This window comes from Phycodurus eques, chromosome 8 (genome assembly GCF_024500275.1).
Source record: "Phycodurus eques isolate BA_2022a chromosome 8, UOR_Pequ_1.1, whole genome shotgun sequence".
Lineage (NCBI taxonomy): Eukaryota > Metazoa > Chordata > Actinopteri > Syngnathiformes > Syngnathidae > Phycodurus > Phycodurus eques.
In genome coordinates, this window is record NC_084532.1 from 25,432,421 (window position 1) to 25,449,366 (window position 16,946).

The 16,946-nt window shown below is 40.2% G+C and overlaps 1 protein-coding gene across 4 annotated transcripts in view; it reads right to left on the minus strand.

Annotated features, from left to right (window-relative positions):
- Positions 1 to 2,568: 2,568 nt before the first annotated feature.
- The window catches only part of kita (KIT proto-oncogene, receptor tyrosine kinase a), a 37,903-nt gene continuing 23,525 nt past the window's right edge, over positions 2,569 to 16,946 (minus strand). For 2 of the 4 annotated variants that reach the window (XM_061683117.1, XM_061683116.1), the window contains exons 12-21: positions 16,761 to 16,865; positions 15,030 to 15,140; positions 14,806 to 14,947; positions 13,642 to 13,751; positions 13,431 to 13,561; positions 10,515 to 10,637; positions 7,993 to 8,104; positions 7,814 to 7,913; positions 6,165 to 6,270; positions 2,569 to 5,270 (exon numbers count right to left, since the gene is read on the minus strand). In XM_061683117.1, the coding sequence (XP_061539101.1) occupies positions 5,049 to 5,270; positions 6,165 to 6,270; positions 7,814 to 7,913; positions 7,993 to 8,104; positions 10,515 to 10,637; positions 13,431 to 13,561; positions 13,642 to 13,751; positions 14,806 to 14,947; positions 15,030 to 15,140; positions 16,761 to 16,865 (1,262 nt within the window). In that variant the 3' untranslated portion in view covers positions 2,569 to 5,048. Of the gene's footprint in view, positions 5,271 to 6,164; positions 6,271 to 7,813; positions 7,914 to 7,992; positions 8,105 to 10,514; positions 10,638 to 10,697; positions 12,195 to 13,430; positions 13,562 to 13,641; positions 13,752 to 14,805; positions 14,948 to 15,029; positions 15,141 to 16,760; positions 16,866 to 16,946 lie in introns of those variants that run through there. The other 2 variants (XM_061683118.1, XM_061683119.1) reach the window with 2 other exon arrangements.

Consider the following 16,946-nt stretch of genomic DNA (forward strand, 5'->3'; position numbering starts at 1 on the left):
CAATGAACGCTACCCACGCGTGAGTGAGCCGCCGTCATGCTCACAACGTTCCCCACAGCACCAGATGTCCACTTTCTGGGCCCGAGCCAGCGAGTGTAGAACAGGAACAAGCCAGATAACATGCAACACTTCTTTTTTTTTTTTTTTTTTTTTTAAATATAATCTAGAACAGAACGTATGAACGTTTGATAAGCTTGCCTTGCACCCGACATTAACCTCAAACATCGCTCCATCTGGCTATCTTTAGCAAAGGTTTGCACAATACTAAACACTCAAAGCATCACATTTTTCATTTACTTAAAGTACTTTAAGGTTTTTATGAGTTGTTTACTACTCAGACTCATTCCAAAACACGACAGTATAGTTATATTTAATTCTTTACTGTTAAGGCCCACATTATAATTATTATGTCCACGTGAAAAAGTACGCATATACTTTTTCAATACATGCATATCCATGTAAACATTTTTAGACTGGGGATTTTCAAACTTTGATGCATGCACTCCAAGTGGCTACCCCCTGCAATTGTAAACTGTTCCCAGGTGTCTTAATAACATGACTGTGACCAGCTTTTGGCGAAATACCCCAAGGATCAAGAATTAGTTTTGATGGGGTGGTTCCGTCTCATGTAAACGAGCCAACGCTCACTCCGGTCCCTTCTACTGAAGGGTGTGCTGTGTCTTGAAAGCGAACACGGTCCAGTTGCCAATTTAGCAACTTTGTCACAAAGGTTCATGAGTATTCAGACCTCTTTAGCGACTCTTTCTTTCTTTTTTCTTTTTTTTTTTTTTTTCAAAATGCGACTAGTAACAAAACTAGTGACTTTTTCTGCTGTGACTGGAAACTTTTGGAGACTCGCGAGTAAGAATGGGAACCAAAAAAAATTTTCTTTTTGAGAACCAGTTTCCCTATAGGGATTGTTTGTTTGCCTGACAATTCCGCTTTTCAGTTCCTCTCAAAAATAATTAAAAAAAAAGAATCAGCGTTTTGACCAGGGTTCGGCTGCTTAAACCACCTCGTTCTCGGTCGTGATTGGGCTCACGTCACGGCAAGAATCAAGGAAGAGGATAAAAATATTCTTGGGGCAAGGTGCTGACTATATCTGGAGGTGGCAGTTCCTAAAAAGTGGTTTTCTATAATTGTGCGGAAGGTATTTTGCAAAACCAGTTAAAATGTTCTCTTTTTAAACAGAACATTTATTTGTCCCTTGCTTGAGCCGTCAACGTATCGCGGTGGAGGGATTTGTGTGTCCCAGTGATCCTAGGAGCTAAGTTGTTGGGGGCTTTATGCCCCTAGCAGGGTAACCCATGGTAAACAGGTCCTAGGTGAGGGACCAGACAAAGCACAAATCCAAAGACCCCTATGATGTTTAAAAATACTGGAAGACGTTTTCCCTTGCCTGGACGCGGGTCACCGGGGCCCCGCTCTGGAGCCAGGCCAGATATTAGAGTTAAAGCAAACACATCCATTTTTATTTCATTTCCTCACCCAATGAGAATCAGTGACAGAATTGATAAGGAATTGAATCCATAAGCAATATTGATAATAGAATCAGAATCACCAAATTCTTAAAAATTCCCATCCCTACTTGTGAGACCCCTCCCAGCTGCAATCTGAGCAGGAGCTATTCACTCCTGTTAATATATTCGATTCTTCTTGTGATTCTCACTTGTGGGGTCAACACCTAAAATACTGAATTGCACCACAATTAACCATGTAAAGTGTTTTGTGAGTACTCACACTTCTCATTCTGTGAAAAGTTCTATATGAATAAAATCTAATTTTTTACTTACGTACTTACTAACTTACTAACTTGTGTTTGTTGATTGTGAAATTTCTGTCACATGCACAAGTCAGTAATTTGGAACTAAAACCTCGTAGTGAATGTACAGGCCAGACTGGATTCATTTATCTATTCACATGATCGGAGTGGCTTCTGATTGAAAGATGAATTAACCTGAGACAAGTTAGTGCGCTACTGGTTTTGGCATTTGGCAATAGCTAGAGCCCGCTAAGCTCTATTACACAGTAAAGGTTTTTCCTAAACTCACAAAAGATTTAATTGGTTGTGTAATTTCACACTTGAAGAGAGGGGAGGCACTCCAGAGATGAAACTTTTTGCATGCGAGCGATTAAAAAGCCAACTTTCCATCATATGCCCGCTTTAAAAGTCACCAGTTTGGAACTAGAACCTCATGGTGAATATAATGGCAAGACTGAATTAAATAATGGACTCTGTCTGTTTATTTGTGGGACCTGAGTATGTTTTAGACTGGCCTTTTTAATGAGAGGTGAAGGTTGGCGCGACTGGTCTTTGCATTTGGCGATAGCAAGAGCCCGTTAAGCTCCATTTCACAACAAAGAGATGATGTGAATTACTTGTGACATGCGCTGTAGGGGACAAGCACCTATTGGCACACACTCATGTGTGACTAACCAAATGCATCCAGCTACACACACACCCACACACACACACACACTGGATTAATGGTTGCGATTCCTGTGCAGAAGGACGGGAAGGAGTTCCACGCATTGTTATTTCAATAGAGATCTTTTTTTTTTATTTACACTGACACATGTAACACATCCATTACACACAGCAACACTAACTAAAGCCTCAGGTTTAATAAATACCAACGATAGATGGGGAAAAGTCCAAATTCTTTCTTTTACATCGTCAAATGAGAAATGTGTTGTAAAGAGGAGTTTGATGAGTTTCCGTTACCGAGGCGACAAAGTATACAGTATACGCGCAGAAAAACAGCACATTTTCTGTATATTATGTGTACCGCGTCTTCATTTAGATGGTCGCCTGCTAAAATGATTAAAAAAAAAAAAAATATGCACAATGAAATGTAGGATTTACACAAAGTGAAGCAGAGAGATTACATTTTAGGGAACGTTTACATGACAACGAGAGTGGAATTGTTGTAATAGGCATACCGGGCCTGTAGTTGGCGATGTCACTTTGCAAAGAAACACGATGCGCTGTAGTTTTGACCATTTTTCAGCGCTTTTTACATTTTTTTTTATAAGTGATGGGTGTATTAATTGTTTGTCTGATTATTTAATTGTTAAAAGGTATGGTATTCATTGTTGCACTACTTGGCTGCAAACAGCAGAGGTGCTGTTTAGTCAGTCGCTAGTTCTAGTTTACATTCTGAAGAATTGTTTTTAAAACAATTGTTAAATTAAGATACTTATAGGGTATTTTCTGTCATTAATTATTTTAAAAAATATAAAACTATAATTAATTGATTGTTAATTTTCCCAATTTGGTCCAATGCCATCCATAGTTACCTATTTGTTAGGAATAAGTGTTTATTCTTCTTCCATCAAATGAATTGCTATTTTGTATACCAACTTAGACAAAAGGGCAAAGTTAGACTGCCAATATTCTTTACCTGCGCCATCTAATGTGGGCGGACTAAGGTGTCAAAGTTTCGAGGATTTGCCATGAAAAATGGGGTCTGTTCATCGCTGCTTGCAGGACATTTATTCACAAATTCACCTTTTTGCACATTTTATTTATTCACTGAATCTTTGCGTATTTTCTCGGGCTCTTTCTCGAATGCCACAAGATGGTGTCAAAGCTCAGGCTAATAGGAAAGTAGTAACTGGTATCAAAGAAGTCAGTTCAAGTGATACATCTCATCTGATCCTTGTGTGTTGGGAAGGAGCAAAATTGAAACTGATTTGAAATTATATCGAAGTGTTTTGGGATCATAGTTTGTGGAATATTCACAGCTTAAACAATTAATACAGGCAATTATAAATGTTTGTAGGGGTATAATTACTTGTTTTCCGCTATTTGCAGCAAAGCTCAATCGTTTGTATAAGCGAAGCAAAACGTCATTGCCATGCAAACGCATGGACAAAATGACGAAGAATAGGCACACACACTCACAAACATGTTCATACACACTAACAGGACATTTTCCCTGCGGGAAGGAACATAGGAAGCGCATCATTGTAGAGGGAACATCCGGACTCAAACAGGAGAATGGGGGATAGCAACGTGTGGCCGGGGAACAATGACGATAAACTTGAATGTCTAATTTCCAGACCATTGAATGGCAAGCCCCCCGAAAGTTAGCTTTCCCGGGTGATCACAAAAAAAAACAAAAAACAAAAACACACACACACACACAAATCTCTCAAATGGCAGTACCAGCATGTAAACAAAGAGGTGGGAAGAAACACAAACTTTCTTTTTTTTTTTTTTTTTTTTTTTTTTTAACGTTTGATGTTCACCTGCTAAAGCTAGCCTGCTATGGCTTTGCCTTTGTCCCCAGCGTCTCGCAAAAAAAACAAAAAAACAAAAAACAATTATCTACACGCACAAAAAAAGCTATTGTACCATGTTGTACAGCCTTTTTTTCACGGCCCGTGGCTTTGTGGCAATGAAACAATTGGAAATCTCCTCAAAGCAGATCAGGCTGTCTTAATAATAGCTGCATCCCAGTAGCTCCATTTGAAAAATTGGACACTGAATAAACATCCCCTTCATTTGAAACATGTAATACTGACAAAAATAAAATAAAATAAAAATGAAAGCTGCACTACGGGATGTATGGAATGATGTGAAGTGCCTCGAGTGCATTTTTCTTTTTCCTTTACAGAAAAAACATGGCATAAAAAGTGTAAGAAAAATAAAACTGGTAAAAAGGAAAAAAAAACTTCAAAGAGAGCTGATAAAACCATCATTATGATAGATGTAAGCGTGTAATATTGAGTGGTTGATTTTTTTCAACTGTCCTCCCTTGAAAGTCGAAGTCATATTAATATTAACAAAATGTTCTTCTTCCGTTATGTTCTGTCTGGAGTGGCCCAAAGGGTGGTGGCAGTGGTGGGTCCACGAGTAGTAAGGGGATGTCCAGTGTTTGTTTCTTTGTTTTTGCACCATAGGGGCAGTCTTTGCACCACAGGGGCAGTCTTCGCAGAGGATGGGGCAGTCTTTTTAATGGTCAGTGAGTCAATGGCAGTGTTTTGTTTTTGTTGTAGTAGCAGAAGATGAGAGGCACTTCTTTTAAGAGGCAGTGGGGGGCTCACACCCGCTGGACTCCGAGGCCCGTGCCTTCCAGGAAGACCTCGTGCTGGGGCAGTAAGGGCTGCGTCGGAGCGGCACTGCCGTTTGAGCTGAGCTGGAATGCCGTTTTTGGAATTCTGGGCTCCTCGTCATCGTCGTCCTCGTCATCCACCACCACCACCTCTGTGGTGGTGGTGGATCTGGGTGGCACCATGAGCCTGGAGCTGAAGTTCAGATAGATCTGAAAAACCAAAGCACCAATCAGCATACACTGCATGCTGGTAAACAAAGAAATTAGCATGGATGTACGGTGGCACCTTCCTATCTTTCACTTATTGGTACCTTTCTATGTTCTATGCTGGTCATTTGGTGACTCCGACAGAAGTCAGAGGAGTCTAGAGCACGGGTGTCAAACATACGGTCCGTGGACCAAAACCGGCCCGTTAGGGTGTACAATCCGGTCCATAGGATAAATTTGAAATAAAAAAATATATAAAAGACATTGTGGTGGTGGGAACCAAGGACAATTTTGAGAATTATTATGCTCTTGTAAAAAAATGGAATCCTTATAATTCCTAGGTCTTCATAATTTTAAAGTGCAATACTATGTTTTTCAGTTCCAAATACCTGTGACTTCAAGGTTTTGTGCCTTAAAATACAATCACCGTGATGTGATCAGTTATTATACACACTGAAAAACTGAAGCAAAAAAAAAAAAAAGAAATCTGAGGTTGTTTTGTGAAACGATTTTAAAAGTTTCATTAAAGATAAAGATTTTCCTCATGTATTTGATTTCTTTTGCATTCAAGCGAGGGGAAAAGCATATGTTATTTATTATTATATCAGGTATGGTAAGATTTTAGTGGTCCTGCCCCATCAAATTAGGCTTCCCTGTATATGGCCCCTGAACTACAATGAGTTTGACACCCCTGTATCAATCTCAAGTACTCTGGCATGTCCTACCCGTGGAAATTAAAGCAACTACCTTCTGTATAAATGTTTAAATCTCGATTTAAGACTTACTCCTCCACTCTTGCAATTGGTTAAAGCACACCTAGAACGCAACTAGTCTGTTGCCTTGCCTTACCGTCTGACATCTGGATTTTGGCCTGTTTTACTGCTCGTTCACACTTACATGCTTAGTTGCATCTGACAGCTGCTGTTCAATTCGCTCCACCACCTTTCTGAAGGAGGGCCTCTGGATGGGGTTGGCGTCCCAGCAGGACCGCATGATCTGATACCTGTTGAGTGGTCGGACGTGCACTATTATGCATTACTGTATCATACAGTAATTCAAAAACAATGTCACTACCATACATGAAACTGTGTGAATGAACCTGTCGTAAGATCATCTTTAATACTGCACATTCACTACGTACAGTGAAGATTCCATACTTAGAAATCACGCTTTGGTGGGTGCTGCTGTTTTGGTTAGCAACTGAGTTCAAATGGGATAACCCGTTCACAATTTAATTTCTGTGTGTCACCGTCTACAGATTGAGGTAATTACAGCTACCACTTGTTTTTTTCTGAAGTGGGAATTTTTAATTTTTTTATTTCAAGAGGGCAATTAATGGAAACTGCGCTAATTCAAGCAATTAACTGGGGTAAGGCATCTATTTAGCGTTGAGGCCACTATTGTAGAAAATATTGTTCTGTTTTGATTAACTTATTCAGCCGTCCAAAGCAGTGATAAAAAAAATACAAAAATAAAGACAGAAAGTGTCTATTTAAGGTAGGGTGTTTAATCAAGCGACGATGTGCCTGGCACTTAGTCTTGATCATCGTTGGTTGGTTAGGAAGAAATATTTGAGGTACGCTGTTTTCTTCGGATGAGGCAGCCAACGATTAATTGGGGTACGGCATCCATTTGCCACATGATAGCTAAATAAGGTATGATGTACTGCAGAATGATACAGTATAGTATAGTATATCATTGTCAGTTATTTGGTTGGTTGGGGAAAACGGAGACATCCACTTGAGGAACGGCGTTCATTCATTCTAAAGGATGAGACATCCAGTGATATATTGGGGTATGGCATCTATTGATCATATGATGGATAATTAAGTTTTGCAGGGTTTGTTTTTTTAGACGGTTGGTTGATTTGTTAGGAGAAAAGGTTACACATTTATTTGAAGTAGGGCATTTATTAATTCTAGATGACACGCCGAGTGACGAATTGGAGTAGCTTGTCTTGAATGTTGTTAATTGGTTGGTTAGTGAGGAAACAAGACGTGAATTTGAGGTATGCCATTCGTTCGGGTAAGGCATAAATTGTGGTATGGCGTCTACTAACCACATGATATAAATATATAAATAAAGTGGGATGGAGTGTGGTAGTTGTGCTTTCACCATTGTTGCGCAGTAGATTAGTTAATTAAGAAAAATTAGCCATCTCTGTATTTGAGGTAAGGCATTTATGTATTCAAGTGGATGGCGCAACCGGCAACTTACTTACCTGCGTCAATTCGAGTGTCGGCCACTATGTGCGGAAATACAGGATTCACATTTACAGTCAGGAAGTGCAGACCAATAAATGGTACTACTTTTCAATGTACCCATTATGTGTTTTATACTTAATGCAGAGTGGAGATCGAATCGTTAAATAAACCTGAGGGGCTCCAGTTCGTTTTCTAGAGAAGAACAAGTTGTAATAGTTAAGGTGTCTAAGCCAGTGGAACAGGATGAGAGTGGGCCGCCATAAAAATCACACCTTTTTTTTATGTAGTCACCATCATTAACACCTTTAAAAAAAAATTTAAAACACTTCCTTCCAGTCTTACATTTCACAAGGTGCAAACTCAGGAGAGTCCAGCCTGTATCCTTCTTTAATCAGCTTGTAGAACTTGGCGTCTACGGGCATTCCGGGATAAGGACTGTTTCCTGAATGAAGGATTTCTGGGGTCAGAAAAGACACAGAAAAAGACAAAAGCACACACAAATAAAGGATGGATGCGTATACCGAGCGAGAAAATCTCCCACAGCAGGATGCCGTACGACCACACGTCACTCTCGAACGTGTACACGCACTCGAAGATGCTTTCCGGAGACATCCATTTGACCGGCAGCCGAGCCTGAGTTGACAGTGGATGGAAAAGGTTAAGAGCCATAGCAAATCCCACAGCAAAATCGTATTGTGTGAGAGGAAAAAATACATTTACTGCGGTGTTATTAAAAAAGTTCTCAGAAGAAGAGTAACAATGTGAGAAATAGCTACAATCAGATACAAAGAATGTAAACCGTTAAAACCTCATTTTAAATGCTTGTTTTAATTTATGCATATGTTAAGCAGCTGACTGAGGTAATGCTGTTTGTGTTTTCCACAAATTTAGGAATTGCCTGCATGAACACGACTGTTGCTGTTGCGCTGAGGTCACCAACACGTCTGCAGGGGTAAGGCGCATTGGCTGCGTGAAGACGTCGCTGTCATTTCTGTCTGGAAGCCAGTGTGAAAGTAGCAATTTGAGGCACACGGTTTATTTCTGTGGATGACACACTTGGGGCACGGGCTCTATTACAGTGGGGGTTAAATTTGATGAAATTCTACAAACCGTTTGTATAATTTGGTTATTTCGTTCCCCCACATGCTGGCAAAAGAAGTTATGATGCAGTGATTATGCTACAACATCGAACAGAATATGTCTATTTGTGTTACAGTGTTTATTTATTGAAACGAAGAACGCACTTGGTGTAAAGTGGCTATTACAGCGAAGGCCACTATTGAAGGAGGTCATTTAGCTGTACGATGCAGTGTGGAGGTTATGTTTTGATCATTGGTAGGCGTCTATTTAAGGTAGGGTGTTAATCTCTTCAAGAAGACGATGTAATGAATCGGGGCACATAGTCTTGATTATTGTTGGTTGTTTAGTTAGGTGAAAGGAGACATGATTTGAGATACGGCGTTCATTCTTTCAAGTGGCACCCAGAGATTAATTGGGTATATGTAGGTAGTCAGGGCTTTTACAGTATTTATCCAAGTGGAGAATCTTGGGCACTTTGGCTGGCTAATTGGTGGTTAGTGAAGTAATTTGAGGTATTTAAGGTATGGCATTCATTTGTTCAAATGGCTGACCCAACCTGTGATTAACTGGGGTAAAGTTTCTCGAAAACCTGAGGCCACTTTTGGGAGAAACACTGTATTTTGCACGTCTTGTTTCAAATAATCATTACTAATTAGTTTGAACGAAGGGAATGAATTCGAGGTAGGCTGTTCTGACACATCAGACGATTAATTGATACACAGTGTTTTTTAGAGAGGAGGCCACGATTTGAGGAATTTTGGTTACCTTATTAAGTTCGATAAGAGTTAGTTGGTTGGTTAGTTACTTGTTATTCAAGTGCACGAGGCACCCGGCAATAAATTGGGGGTAAAACGTCTTATCAGAGCACATTGGTTTTGGTAACCTTACTTATAGCTGAATGATACAGTGCAGAGGTTTTGATTTGATTTATGACCTCTTTTTTCTCACTACCGATAGCATGGCGTGGTATGTCGTCTATTTGAGCGGAGGCCACTATTTGAGGAAGTACAGTATATGTTTTTCAATTATCATTGAGGTCATGCTTTGGCCATGAGTTAATTAGTTAGTTAGGGTATTAGAAAAAAAGCAGGCATCTAATTGGGTTACGGCAAATATCTATTGAAGCAGACATACGAGACGATGAACTCACGATTCGGTCTAGGTTTTTCTCATTATTAGTTACTGCAGAACGAAGACGTTTATTTAAGGTGCAGCATTATTTTATTCATTCACAACACCGCCGGTAATTAATTGGGGCACGGCTTCTACGACAATGGAAGCCACTATTCAGACAAAATAAAAAGGCAGTGCAGAGTTATGCTTTGATCGTTATTTATTAGTTGGAAAAAAGATTGTATTTAACATAGGGAGTTCATTTATTTAAGAGTACGTCATACCTAGGAATGACTTAGCCGACGCCAGCCAGCATTGTTTGTTGGTTGGTTAGTGGTGGTACGAGAAAGCAGACTTGATCATTGTTACTTGTTGGTTGTTTAGTGGTGGTTGGAGCAACTATTTGAGGTATGGCGTATATTCATTTGATCGTATATGTACGCCGTCTGTTTGACTGAGGGCCACTACTTGTTTCACTAATTGTTTTGATCTAAGACGAATGGTTGTCAACAAAGAAGATGTTGCCTTTATTCAACTATTGTAGGATTTTTGATGTTACTGTGACAGTGACCCTTCACTTACTGCCACCTACAGCACTGGAGTGGGAACTACATTTGTTTATTTTATTTTTTTTATCAAATAAGTGTTTAGCATGTTTAGGATTGTTTTGGCTTTGGTGGAGGTCTTGACTAAGTAACATTATTGTTGCCTTCGTAATGGTATATTTTGGTTTACAGGGGAAACTAAGACATTTTTAAAACCTCTGATTCACTAAATACCGTGCTGGTGCACCTTATCTTGGTTAGATTATGAGTGTAACATGTTATTCCTTGATAAAACACACACTCACATTTCCTTTGACCACATAGTTGGAGTCGGTGGTGATGTCGCGGGCCAAGCCAAAATCACAGATCTTTGCCACTCGCCCTTGAGTGAGCAAGATGTTTCTGGCTGCCAGGTCTCTGTGGATGCACTGGGGGGGGGGGGGGGGGGGGGGGGGGGGGGGGGGGGGGGGGTGGGGGGGGGGGGGGGCTTGATGTACTAATGAGACATGTTCTGCGTGACATCAGCCAAGTGTTGCATATATTTTCTTTCTTTTTTTTTTCCCCCAGCCCGACATCTGACTCTGACAGTAATTAAATTTTTAACAGCGTGCCGCGACATGCTTTCTGTTTACTCGCGATTGAAACACGAGCCGTGCTTTGTAAGGACACAGAAATCAGATAAAACCAGAACACTACAATATAACCCGCAAAGGTGTTCAGACACATTGCCTTGGTGCAACAGACTAGTACCAGATCTGAAATAGAGTGTATAAGCATACTTAAAAGTTAAGTTAGGGCATTTATAAGCTTTTAGCTTCAGGCCTAAGCCTTTCGACTAGCAGTATGGACATTTTTATTTATTTTGGAATCTTTTGAATTTCGTGGCCGATCATAACTCTGTCCAAAATAAACTCAAAATTAAATTAAATTAAATACTTGAACGTTTACTGTTACAAAATGATAAGTGGGTCAGTTCAATGTCACAATTTTTGTGTGTGTCAGATATAAGTACTACAGTGTCTATATTTCAGACCCCCTTAAATTTTTCACTCTTTGTTATATTGCAGCCATTTGTTAAAATCATTTAAGTTCATTTTATTCCTCATTAATGTATACACAGCACCCCATATTGACAGAAAAAAAAGGAATTGTTGACAGGACGACTGGTTGCAATCGAAGGTAAGATGAATGCAGGGATATCCTGGACGAAAACCTTCTCCAAAGTGCTCAGAACCTCAGACTGGGCCAAAGGTTCACCTTCAAACAAGACAATGGCACGCGGCTAAAATACCGAAGGAGTGGCTTCAGAACAACTCCGTGACTGTTCCTGAATGGCCCAGCCAGAGCCCTGGCTTAAACCCAATTGAGCATCTCTGGAAAGACCTGAAAATGGCTGCCCACCAACATTCACCATCCAACCTGACAGAACTGGAGAGCATCTGCGAGGAGGAATGGCAGACGATTCCCAAATCCAGGTGTGAAAAACTTGTTGCATCATTCCCAAAAAGACTCACGGCTGTATTAGCTCAAACGGCTGCTTCTACTAAATACTGAGCAAAGGGTACTGAATACTTATGGCTGAGTGGTATTTCAGTTTTTCTTATTTAATAAATCTGCAAAAATTTCAACAATTCTGTTTTTTTCTGTCAATATGAAATGCTGTGTGTACATTAATGTGGGGAAAATGAACTTAAATGATTTTAGCAAATGGCTGCAATATAAAAAAGAGTGAAAGATTTAAGGGGGTCTGAATACTTTCCGTACCCATTGCATATACTGCTATTGCTTACTATATAGTTCAAGTAAACCCAAGATGTATACTTCAAGCGCCTCTTATTTTTACTTAAACCTCCTGTTATGTTGCTTGCCAAACTGACTGATCCATCCATCCATTCATTTTCTGAGCCGCTTCTCCTCACTAGGGTCGCGGGCGTGCTGGAGCCTATCCCAGCTGTCATCGGGCAGGAGGCGGGGTACACCCTGAACTGGTTGCCAGACAATCGCAGGGCACATACAAACAAACAACCATTCACACCCACATTCAATTTAAAGTCGTCAATTAACCTATCATGCATGTTTTTTGGGATGTGGGAGGAAACCGGAGTGCCTGGAGAAAACCCACGCAGGCATGGGGAGAACATGCAAACTCCACACAGGCAGGGCCGAGGATTGAAGCCGGGTCCTCAGAACTGTGCGGCTGACGCTCTAACCAGTCGGCCACCGTGGCCAAACGGACTGATATTAAAGTTTAAATTTCAGAAAACAAAAGTGAAAATGGAAAAAAAAAATATTTTAAGTTCTTATTTTTAAAAATAAATATATACTTTAAACAAAAGATATATGAATAAGTAAAATAAAATATAAAATAAAAATACTCCTCTAAAATATTTTTAAATAAATATATTCATTTAAGTCATACATATTAAACATTCATATTTTTAAAAACAAAAAGTTGTTTTAATTATCGGAATTCTATCTTTCACTAACCTTATTTTCTTTATTTTAATAATCATTTTATTTTTATTTTCACACATATTTGTTTCAAATATGTATTTCAGAATTTTCTTGATTTGAAATGTTTTTTTTCTTGGTATATTAAAATTACTGACCAGAAAGTGATACAACGAGCCAAACGATGCATCGTTTTTCAATATTAACACACACAAAAAACATTTTTATGAAGAGTACTAAGTAATGTTGCAAAGGGGAAGTTAGGGTTTTCCTTTGTAAAGTATATATCGCTGGTTTTGGACAGAATCCTCACATCTCCAAAACCAACACATTTCAGGAACCCCCCCGCCCCCACACACACATACACACCCACCCACACACAAAAGATAGCATGTTTCTCGAGCCATTAACATTGCATTGTCAAAAAGAACAAACCATTTTTCTACACTTTAGGTGGGTCAATAGTTTGTAAAAAAAAATACAGACCCACGTGGGGTTTGACCAATTTTATCGATTTATTAAAAAAATATGAAATAAACCAACTTTGGACATAGGAGGGCTTGGTCCCACTCTGGCGGTATGTACAGTATTTTATGTTGGTAATTCCCAATGACATTTCCCATGTTGTAGTGGCCAGAAAACACCGTTTTTGCTCCGGGTGCTCTGGCTCCCTCTCACATTCCAAAAACATGAACGTTAGGTTAATTGAAGACTTAATTGTCCATATGTGTAAATGTGACTGTGAAAAATGGATGGATGGGACAACTCACATTCTTGGAAGCTAAGAATTCCATCCCCTTGGCCACCTGGTAAGAGAAGCTGAGGAGGTCCTCGGTGTCCAACGACAGCCCGTCGTCGTCGAACATTTCCTCCGCGGCCGCTCCTTCTCCGTAGGATCCGCCTGAGAAAGAAGCCAAGACGGGGCATTAAACTTTAATTTGGATGCTTTTCTTATTGGAATTCGATGAATGTCCGACTCGCCTTTGTGGAAGGAGCTTCTCTTCTCCATGGTGATTGACGATGATGAGGAGGACGAAGGCGGCTTGCCAGTGGCAGACGGCTTCATGGTCATGTAGCCGTTCAAGCTGTCGCTGCGAGGAGGGAAAGGAGCAGTCTGAGAAGGAGCCTCTTAACACCCTGCTCCTACGCACGTTCTGGATAGTAAACAGCACTTTGCAGCACTCCAGGACTTGACGCTCAATTCCGATTTTACAGCTCGTATTTTGTTTTGACTATGAATCGTTCGCGGTCCTTAATCAGTTTTTGAGAGACTCACAATGACTGAAACCGCACCAATTTTGACAAGCGTGTGCAACCTGGTGAAAATGTTAAATTAGAAAAAGAAAGTAGCCCACGACACCTGCTTAATAAGACAACATGAAATTAGGTGCATGTGTACCATAACAAGACGAAGGAAAATGTTTCAAGGACCCATGCCTGAAATCGAACAGGAAGTCAGCCATTTGGGTTTAAGGAGCAATTAAGGAGTGTTTACCAGGGCTTTTGAGAAACTGTTACTGGGAAACTTTTAATCAGACCTTATTGGAGTCTTTGTTTATTGTCATTCTTCTGATGACTTCGACACCTTTTGGGGGGACTCAGAATCAATTGACTAGGAAGCGATCCCTGTGAAAATGAATGCATTCTAGTGTTCTTTAACACAAGCCTCTTGCAAAACTCAGTAGTTCCTCATTGAAAGTTTGCAAAAAATGAGCCCCTGACACCAGTTTCACGGATCGATATGAAATTGGAGAGACAAGCCTAACAAAACTGGACGCACCAAAAAGTCCATGCAAAGATCCATGGGCAACATTGAAGAAGAAGTCGGCCATTTTGGTTTTGGGCATTCAGGGGCTGCTACTCCTACTAAAGGATTCGCCCACATGACCCCCAATCGTAAACTGATATGATTAACTAAATAAAAAAAACATTCCCTATAGCAATTATTGTTGGCAGAGCGTAGTGTCAAAGTTTGCCGATCATTTTGAGGATTTTGGGTGAAAAAGAGGCCATTTTAATGCTCCTCGTATTTCTTATATAGTTTTTTTGTCGCAAAATATAGGCTTTATGACCAACTGTTCAGATTCTATGTGGCTTACGCTTTTCACAACAACAACTTTTTGGTGTAAACTTCAAACAACTGACCCCGTGGCCCCCCTCTGCGACACAACGTTACGATAGTAGCCGACTTCCTCCGTTTTCCTTCCGTTGAAAGATTCCCTCTTCCTTCGTAAAAAGTTGAGCAGGTCACCAAAGCAGCAGTACTCTGTAATCACCAGCGTGGGGCCTTCCGGCACAGACAAACATATCATCGTTAATAGAGATGGCAAGAGTGATTCTCCCCATGGTGAGAACGGAGGCTCCCTTACCTCCCACAGTGCAGGCTCCCAGCAGGTTGACAATGTTCATGTGATTTCCCAGGTAGCTGAGAACCTTCAGCTCGGACATCAGGGCCTCTTTCTCAGTGGCATGAGCGGTCGCTGGGGAAGAATAACAACAAAACCCCAGGGTAAAGTTGGATAAAACAATGCATTTATTGATGAATGCTACTTTGCACTTAAACTAATGTACATTAGCTACTAAAAGGACTGCAAACTAATACCCTGAGATCCCTTCAGTCTTTGATAACATTTCCTAAAAAAATATGCTGCACTTTACTAAATAGATCAATTACTGATGTTGCACTATCCTATAAATAAGACCAGCTATTGATATTGCACTTTCCTAAATAGAAGACACACTATCGACGTTGCGCTTTCCTAAAAAGATGAACTATTGGTGTCGCACATTCCTCAAAAGAAGACAAATTGCTGACATAGCACATTCCTAAAGAGAACCGAAGCAATTGATGTTGCACTTTCCTAAAAAGAAGAAACACTTTTGTTGTTGCACTTTCCTGAATAGGAAAACTTCAATTTTGAGAGAGAAGATACTTTATTGATGTTGCACTTTCACAAAAACAAGAAAAATAATTTACATTGCGCTTTCATAAAAAGAAGACAAGATATTGATGTTACTTTTTCCTAAAAAGAAAACAAACCACTGATGTTCTACTTTGCTAAAAAGAAGAAAAACTACTGATGTTGCACTAAAACGAAGACAAACTATACCGATACTGCACTTTTCTAAAAAGAAGACAAACTACTGACATTGCACCTTCCAAAGAAGAAAGTAAACTATGGATGTTGCACCTTCCTAAAAATAAGTTTTAAGTATGTTTTTAAAATATAATTCAAAATTCGTATTACACAAGATGAGCAGTTTAATGTACATTTTGTTCCCTTACTGTACCAAACGTGAACCGAACCCTGCGTCTCGACATAACTGTTACAGCCCTATTTGTTACTTATCATTTAACCAGTAAATGTTTTTTTTTAATGTAATGTAATGTATGTTTCTAATTCTAATGTATATTCTCTTTTCCTGCCCATCCATCCAACCATTTTCTGAGCCGCTTCTCCTCACAAGGTTCGCAGGCGTGCTGGAGCCTATCCCAGCTATCTTGGGGCGAGAGGCGGGGTACACCCTGAACCGGTCGCCAGCCAATCGCAGGGCACATATAAACAAACAACCATTCACACTCACATTCACACCTATGGGCAATTTAGAGTCTTCAATCAACCTACCACGCATGTTTATGGGATGTGGGAGGAAACCGGAGTACCCGGAGAAAACCCACACAGTCACGGGAAGAACATGCAAACACCACACAAGCGGGGCCGGGATTTGAACCCCCGGTCCTCAGAACTGTGAGGCAGATGTGCTAACCAGTCGTACACCATGCCGCCCCTTTTCCTGACATTTTTTTTTTTTTTTTTTTAAATGGTATTAAAAGACAAAAACAATATTTTATTTCATCCCTAGGTTGATCGAATGTGCGGTCTGGTAAATGATTTTTGAAGCACTACACTATTCATGATACATTTGATGTTTTTTCCTAACTTCATTTTTATTGATTGATTTGATCATCCCGATAATCTGGTCTCCATTTTAATGGAATACATGTGGCGTCTGACATCTGACTCAAAGCCCTGCAGCAGAGTTCTTCCAACTGTGCATCACGGCCTAGCTTAGCTTAGCTTTAGCATCCTTCAACGTACATTTAAGCATCTTGACCGCCACCGTGGTGACTGAGTCGGCCTTGGAGAGTCCGTATGCTGTCGCTTCCACCACTTTTCCGAACGCGCCGGAGCCCAGTGTCTTCCCTGCAGAAACACAAATAAATCCAGAAAGCTGTTATTCTCCCTGCCCATCCTGTTTTCCCCTCCCTTCCCTTCCCCACCAAT